Here is an 8,802-nt window from a genome sequence, read left to right as displayed (position 1 = left end):
GAGATCATCGCCTTTGTGGTCGCCTTCAACCGTTCGCTTGTGCAGTTATAGTTTGGTTAAAAAGTTTGGTATTATAATAACTAGGTAAGGAACCCGTGCGATATCGCACGGAACTCGTTTTGTATAAAAAAATATAATACAATCTATATAAATAATCAAGTTAATCTTAATGTTGAAAATATGATTTGCAAAGTATATATATATATAAACCGTAATGTTCCAGTTATACTTTTATCATAACAAATATTGCATACAATTACGTCTCTATCTTTTAAAAGGTTTTCTTACAATTTTAACATGATATTTAGCTCCAACCACTTCTTGAAAAAAATCAATTATTTTGGTTGTACCAGAAAATAATATTTTAACATTGGATTATAAGTTTCTTTCACCGAGTTTAATGATACTAACCAGAGATCTAAATGTAATAAAAACAGAAAGTAAGTAAGAAAATAAAACAACCAGCGCTGGAGTCACCACTGGCCAGATATCAAAAGAAAATTGTTTAACAGTCGCTTGGAGATAGCCGGTTGAGAGAAAGATATGCGAAATAGTAAGAGTGAAATTATGATGATATGATGGTTCAAAATTTTTGTGAACAACACAATTTTATAGAGTTCAAAAGACATAAAATGGAAAAGATACAACTTTATAACAAAAAGATACAACCGTAGTTACCGTTAACGATTATAAACGAGAAGATACAACAAACAAACATAAGTATAGTTATAATGAAAAGAAGCAACCGTTGAATTAATTGGGATTGCCCATAGTAATTGTAGGTTGGAGGCACGTATGCTAATCTTGAAAGTTTATTAAAAAAAACAAATATAGAAAAGGTTTTATAATTAATTTACAATTATGATAAAATGAAATTTTAGATTTTATCAAAATGGAAGTATTAATGTGTTATTTTAATTTTAATATATAAATTTAATACAAAGATAACCAGTATAACTGCATTGTCAATTCCATATAAAGGTAAAAGTATAAACTTGATAAAAACATATATACACAAACAATGAAAAAATAATCAATTTGGATACTTTGTTACTTTTTAAAGCAGTAAAATCTACAGCATGTTACTATAAGAAATCGAGAAAAAATTACCTGGATTGATATTCATTGTCTTCTCGTTGCAGATTTTTTGCACCAGTTTTTTTTTTTTGTAACTTGATCAAAGGGATAGTTATATTTATAGTAAAATAAAACAGTTAGTAATAATTACTAGAGAAAAGACACGTCCCTCTATAACGTAACTATTCATTACATTGAGATTTCTTAAATAATTATAATTAAGAAATAAGGTACATAATTAAGGCTAAACATTAGTGTTACATTCTTTGTAGTATGATCAGAGAAAAATATATATCCAAAAAAAAAAAATATATATATATATATAAGAAATTAATTCATAATTTTTTTTTTTAATGATGGAAAGACATGTCCCTTTTAAAAAATAATTATTCATTCCAAACAGTTAACTTATAAATAAAACTAAAACTACTTACATACTTCTTAGGATACGCATATATAAATAGTACGCCAACAACACGATAGTTGAATTGTATCAAAACAGATAAAACAACAGAGAATAAAAACACCATTTTCATTTATTTTTATCACCTTTATTACAGTGTCACAGACACAGATAATCATTAGAACACACGATTCCTTTCTATTTTGATGTTACGCAAAAGAGGCACTTGTGTATGTAAGGTTTAGTAACACGTAGATCAATATAAATATTGTGTTGTAGAAAATAAAATACAAATAAAAAGAAGGTATGATGTTGCTTTCTTAATATCGTTAACATTAATCTCTGAAAACCGTGTAGTCGTAGTTCTTAATCTCTGAAAACAACACATGAAGAAATATGAAGACGCGTGTAAAGATAACTCAACCGTTATGGAATCGTCTTTTCAATTATAAATTTCTTCCACTGAGTTTAATGGTAATAACCAGAGATCTAAATGTAATAAAAACAGAAAATAAATAAGAAGAGAAAATAACCAGCATTGGAGTTAACACGTTGGCTGGAAATTAAAAAAAAACTGTTTAACAGTCGCTTGAAAATAGCCGGTTGAGAGCGAAGAGATGAGTAATAGTGAGAATGAAATTATGATGATATGAAGGTGCAAAAATTTTAACAACACAATTATATAGAGTTCAAAAGACATAAGAGGGAAAAAATACAACTTTATAACGAAAAGATACAACCGTAGTTACCGTAAACGGTTATAAACGAAAAGATACAACCAATAGGTATGAATCAAGTTATAATGAAAAGACGCAGCCTTATGAATTAATTAAGATTGCTATTATTAGTAGATTAAAAAATTTAAATAATACGTTACGTGAAAAATAAATTAAACATGAAACAACAACAACAAAGGGAAAATAGTAAACAACCGACTTTAGGCAGCTGTTAGCTTCTTATAAATTAGAATGCGTTTTGAAGCATATCATTCATACAATTCTCAAACCAAACACAAAAACTAGAGCGAGTTCCAATTGCTAAACAGTATGTCGAAGAAGACAATAATTGGAAAAGAATTGTATGAATAATTAAAAAGAATTAAATATTAATATGTTACGTGAAAGAAGGAAATTAAACATGAAACAACAACAACAAAGGGAAAATAGTGAACAATCGACTTCAGTCAGCTGTTAGCTTCTTCTTATAAATTAGAATGCGCTTTGAAGCATATAATTCATACAATTCTCAAACCAAACACAAAAACTAGAGCGAGTTCCAATTGCTAAACAGTATGTCGAAGAAGACAATGATTGGAAAAGACAACAACGAAGCTACGAATTAATGTGATACTATCAGAGTATCAAAAGTATAAGAACATAGAATTCTAAAGAAAATACATCTTGTATTTCTGAAATATGATAAGTGTTTACAAGTTTGAGTGAAATTACAGAGTTTCTCCTCTCTCCATGAACATGAACATGAACAATCAAATTTTTGATACATCTCTACACAATACCCTACTTACTTATACCCAAACTTTTCCCTGTTGGACCCAAATTTTGTCAAGACCCAGTAACAGCGTAGGCCCATTTCCTTGTCCACTCCAACCTCGACCTCATTGTTAGGGCTTGATGTCGAGCTCTAGGCAGGAGAACGAGGTCAAGAATCTGCACAACATAAAGATCAAGCCAGATAGATATTCCTCGTAATATCAAAAAAAAAAAAAACCCAAAGATCTTGGGGCCAACAACAAATGAAGGGGAAGATCATGGAAAACCTTAGAGGAAGGTACACTAATAAAAAGGATCACGAGAGAGAAGGAAGACACGCGCTAAACCCTAGATATTACACTCAATACACTTGACTTAAATGTCGATGTCGATCTCATTCTCTATTTGTAATTCATTTTAGATCTTGTTCATTTTTCAGTCATCCCTTGTAAACTTTCATTGCATTTTGATCAATATCCCTTGTAAATTCATTTTGTGGAAATCTGATTACATCGTTGTGTTACGAGGATATTGTTGTCCACGTTATTTCTTCCCTAATCTTTATAAACAATCACTAACCAAATACTTAGTGTGGGTTTTAGGATTCATATTTTGACGCCGTCAATGGGGAAGAGAAACAAAAACATCCGATTCAAATTTCCTAATAACGATCATGAATCCCACACAAAACCCACCAGGTTCTGCCGTACCACGAACCATTCACGTCGATTTCCCAGACACAAGAAACGAAACACCACCAACAGGGACGGAACAGACTTGCCAGGCCGCAGCCACCAGAGGAGCTCAAACACAACGAGCGCCTCCATCTGCTGCCCCGAGCCCAGAGTCCCAGAACGAACGGCCTCGCGGGTTTGGAATCGACCAGGCGAGACACAAATCTTCAACAACCCGTCCAGTTGGGCGCAAGCAGCACGGCTAATCTCCCCTCTGCCCTTGGCGCATACCCGCGAAAAGATGACCAAATTACGGAGCATGGTCTCCATTCTCATCAACAAATCCCAGAATCAGGAGACCACATACCGAATCATAGCCAACTGGCTAGAGCAAGCCGAAAAGGAGCTTGCAGCACACCGGGCCGTAGCTTTCGAACGGTCAAGAGATCGACCAGATCTAATGAATCACACTTCCTTGGCTCGAAGGCGAAGCCGAGGAGCATTCAAAACCCCAGAGTGCCCTTGTTCTCAATCTGTTTGATTTAAAGTCGGAGAGACATAGAGATCGACCCCACAGCCTGGGATAGCTAGCTTCAATGAATTAGATGAGGTACAAACAAGGCGTCGAGAGCACGAGAGCCCATCGGTCCGCGTCCAGAGCAACTCGGCCGAAAGGGAGCACAAATATTTAGTTATTGGATTCTAATGTATTTTTCTTTTGGATTTAGTTCATTATTGTTGTGGTCTTTTATTTAGTTATACTTGAATTTTAATCTACTTCGAGTGAAAACAACATGAACTCGTTTTTAAAAATGATAGATAATTCATGCAAGTTGTAATTTCATCAAAAATTCCAAATCTTCCTCATCAATTATTAGGGATGTTATATAGAGCTTTTAAGGCCAGCCGGACCCAGTAAAATATAAACTCAGCCTTATTCTAGTCTAAATCCTACTTTAACCCTAATAGTTTATGCACGAAGGGTTGGGTTAGGGCTAGCCCATTTTACAATATCTTATAAAACACAAGCAAATAATATATATTAACAAGTGATTTAGATAATTATAGTAATTTCATTAAAAGATATATAATACAATCAAACAATGTTTCATGGTTTTGGGATTTTGACAGGAAAACAAGATTGTGCGGGAAATTCAAATTTTGCGGTTTTGTCAAAATAAAATAAAATTTGCAAGTTTAATGAAAAACTCGATTCTGCGTTAAAAACTCATTTTTACGTTGTTGGCAGAAAATTCAATTTTATGGTTTTGATGGAAAAAAACTCAGTTTTACAGTTTCGGCAGGAAAACTCAATTATACGGTTTTGGAAAGAAACCTCAGTTTTGGAAAAAAAAAATTGGGGAGAGGGGGGGGGGCGAAAAACTTGAGTTTGAGATTTTGACGGTAAAATTTATTTTTGATATTTTGGCGAAAAAAATCAATTTTATGGATCTAAGAACAAAAATTCATTTTTGAAGTTCTAACCCTACACCCAAATATTGTTATTTACCCAAAAAAACATAATTTATCTAATAGGGTCAAACCCTATCAAAATCCGTTACTTCTTTAACACGGCCCTAAATCGGCCATGAACATTATAAAAGTAATGCATTCAAAATTAGGACTTTTAAATTATTTGGATGCCCTATATAACATATGTGTTTATCATGAAATCCATCGTCGTTTTTTCGTGTCGGCTCCCATCGCCGTTATGTTGTTACTTATTGTATAATCTGTGACCAATTAGAAATTATGGTAAAAAAAAGTTTAGATCAATCAAAACATTTAAAATATAAGAAATAAAACAAAAGGAAAGAGTTGACAAAAAAAACAAAAGGAAAGAAACAGCTAAAAAGGAAATCAAACCTACCCACAAAACAAATTAAACATATCTTTTGCGGAAAAGGAAAATTAAACAACAAAGGAAATTAGTGAACAACTCAGTTAGGTTTTTTTGTTATAAATAAGAAAGAGCTCTGAAGCAACAATTCATTCGATATCTTGTTTTGTTTCTCAAGTCAAACCAAAAACAACTCACAGAAAAAGCTAGAGAGAGTTTGAATTCCATAACCCTAATAACAAAGTATGTCGAACAAGACGATTATCAGAGAAGACAACAACGAAGCTTTGCATGTTGTTGTTGTTAACGAACCATCTTCGCTAGAGTTCGTCTCTTTTCTTGGCAAAGGTGGTTTCGGTTCCGTAGCTCTCATGAGAGATTCCAAATACCAATTATACGCTGAGAAATCATCTCCAATGGATTTCATCAAGAGTCTCGAGAAAGAGCATAGGATCATGCTACGTTTCCGCAACCATCTACGCATAATCCAAACCACGAGCCCTAATCTTCACATAGGGTTCAATCTCGACCGTTGCTACATCAACATGGAGTTCGCCTCCAAAGGCACTTTCCACAACATCATCTCTCAGTTGCGTGGTAGACCAATGCCGGAGTTCATGGTTGGACGTGCCGCTCTTATGATCTTACAAGGACTAGAAGCTCTTCACTCACAAGGCTACGTTCACTGTGATCTCAAGCCGGCCAACGTTCTCCTCTTCCCTTCCAAGACTTTCGGAGAGCCGTGGGATCTCAAGCTTGCTGATTTTGGTTTATCCAAGGAACCGGGTACGGATTCTAGGTCGTCTTTGTCTGGTGGTACGCCGCAGTACATGCCCCCTGAGTCTTTGGGACCCAACGGAGTGAAGATGGTGGGACCTGCCGTTGATATGTGGTCTCTAGGGTGTGTTGTGGCTGAGATGTTTGGTGGCTGGCCTGAGAAGAGGCGAGGTTGCTACGCGTGGAGGCTTCCCGGACTTGTCTCTCCGGTGGCTAATGACTTCTTGAGAAGGTGCATGGCGTTTCAACCCTCGCGTAGATCCACCGCAGCGGATCTGTTGAAACATCCTTTTGTTGCGCTGCAAAGAGGACCCATGATGATGACGATGGCTCCACCACGGCCAGATCAGATGCTTCAGTATTGTCCTCCTCCGGTTAGAAGACAAATAGGACCAGTGATGATGATGATGATGGCTCCACCAAGACCTGGAGATTTGATCTGCTGAGATCAATCAAAAATAGAAAAAGAGAGGAGTTTGCGATCAAAGGCAGCTATTTAGGTTTCGGTTGTTAAAGAGTCGTGTATAGGTTTCAGCTGAGTCCATGTCTTAATTTCAGTTGGTCATGTTTTGGTACTTGCGTGCTAAGTTTCAGACACTTTCACTCTTTTAGGTTCAAGGTCTGATATTATTTGTAAATGCATCTTACGTCTTTTAAATCAGAGATTATTCTAAGTGTTTGATTCTTTGATATCTTCTAATATTGCACTATTCAAACAAAAATATCGTCACACTTTCAACAAGATGTAACTCAGAACTTGTGAAGTTTGTGTGTTATTTTTACATGAGCAAGCAAGCATCATTCTTACATTATTTTAGAGGTAACAACAACACAACACAACACATTAGAAAAGGAAAAAAACAATAGGTTTTGAGTTACACAGCTGCTTCAGCTCTAGAAAACCTTTTCTGAATCTACCAATACGCATAGGTTTAGATTTTGCATCTAATACTATGTCGCAACACAAGTATCAGCTTGTGCATACTAAAGGGTAAAAATTCAAGAAAATCAGAGTTTAAAACAAAAAGAGAAACAAAAGCCAAACTTTGGTATGAAGTTAAAAGGGAAGCAAATAGCTTTCAACTTTGTGATCTCAGCATATTGTACAACAATGAAGTTTAAAGATGTTATATTTATGTAGAGAGGACTTTACTAGTAAGCTCAATCTGAAATTAACCAGAAGAATCTGATTCTAAAAATGCAGATTTTTTTTTATTTTGGAAGCTACGGACCGTTACTACTTATTACGCTTGGCAGCGCGTCTTCCGTTACCCTTCCTTGGTGGTACTTTGTCACGACGCTTCAGCATCTCAAGCTTCGATAAGCGCCTACAATTAAGTTAATAACAAACAAACTCGAGAACAAAAAAACTCAAGCTCCAACACTAGACTAATGCAAGGCTTATCAACTACCCCACCAAGACAAGAGGAATCAAATCACCTATACACTCTTTGCAATGGAAATGAGTTATCTAGGCATTTCTTTGCTAAGAAAGTAAATAAATAAATAAAAACAAGAAGTATTTAAAGGGAGGGGAGTACTCTTTTCTTCTCTAGCCAAGACATTAGGATCCTCATTCGTGATGTCGTATGGATACCACTCTGCAACCTTATCACCAAAAAGCTTCTTCCTTAAAATTTTATGAGGAGATCTCTGTCCTGTTGGGTTTAAGCATATGTCCAAAGATGCTCGCCCTTGCTTCAGTCATGCCTATAGTCACTGCTGAAGTTACAAGGCTTTTCAAGCTACCGCTTGCCATCTTCCTTTAAACCAAACCTGTTAAAGTAAGAAACACACACATGAAACATGATTAATCAGTAAGCAAAACCAACACACAGTATGCTCATAAGTTTAACAAAAAAGACAGAAAAACATTTCAGTTACAAGACTCAGAGATATTGTTTTTATGAAAATTTACGATTTTAAAAAATATAATTTTTTTAATTTTTTTTTACAATAATAATACTATTTTCATTTTTAAAACTATTTTACTATTTTAATAAATTATTTTAGTTTGAAAAAATAAAAACCAAAATCTAGTCACTACAAGAAAACACACCGAATTCCGACGGATCTTCCGACGGACACCAAGGTCGTCGGACATTTGCGACGGAATACTGACAAATTTCCGACCAAATCCAAAAAAATTAAGTCGTCGGAATTCCGTCGGCCATTTCCGACGGAATTCCGACGACATACGGTTCGTCGGAATTTTCCGACGACTTTTCGACGACATTCCGATAAAAAATGTAACCGTTGTAGTCGTCGGAAGTTCGTCGGTATATTCCGACGAAATTCCGACGACATTCCGATTAATAGCAAAGTCGTCGGAATTCCATCGGTATATTCCGACGGAATTCCGACGAACCATGTGACCGTTGCCGACAAATACATATGACCGTTGTATAGCCGTTTGGGATTGGACAATTCCGACGGAATTCCGACGGACTTCTTTACATCCGTCGGAATTCCGTCGGAAAGTCGTCGGAGGTCCGTAAGCAATTTCCTATAAATACAACCCCTCCTCATTCAACTCATTCA

General features: G+C 35.4%; 1 protein-coding gene and 1 long non-coding RNA gene across 2 annotated transcripts; one reads left to right on the top strand and one right to left on the bottom strand.

The window, feature by feature from the left end:
- Positions 1–5,356: 5,356 nt before the first annotated feature.
- LOC106378680 (mitogen-activated protein kinase kinase kinase 20) lies at positions 5,357–6,997 on the top strand. The gene has a single exon (XM_013818774.3). The coding sequence runs from the start codon at positions 5,730–5,732 to the stop codon at positions 6,705–6,707; it is 978 nt and encodes a 325-aa protein (XP_013674228.1). The 5' UTR covers positions 5,357–5,729; the 3' UTR covers positions 6,708–6,997.
- Positions 6,998–7,315: 318 nt separating this feature from the next.
- Positions 7,316–8,207, bottom strand: LOC125592428. Its single transcript, XR_007328419.1, has 2 exons — positions 7,803–8,207; positions 7,316–7,589 (listed from the first exon to the last, which is right to left on the bottom strand). It is a non-coding gene; the product is annotated as an uncharacterized LOC125592428 (long non-coding RNA).
- Positions 8,208–8,802: the final 595 nt, after the last annotated feature.

This window comes from Brassica napus, chromosome C9, assembly GCF_020379485.1.
Source record: "Brassica napus cultivar Da-Ae chromosome C9, Da-Ae, whole genome shotgun sequence".
Classification (NCBI taxonomy): domain Eukaryota; kingdom Viridiplantae; phylum Streptophyta; class Magnoliopsida; order Brassicales; family Brassicaceae; genus Brassica; species Brassica napus.
Note: the sequence above shows the minus strand (reverse complement) of the source record. Positions and strands in the feature narration are given on the sequence as shown.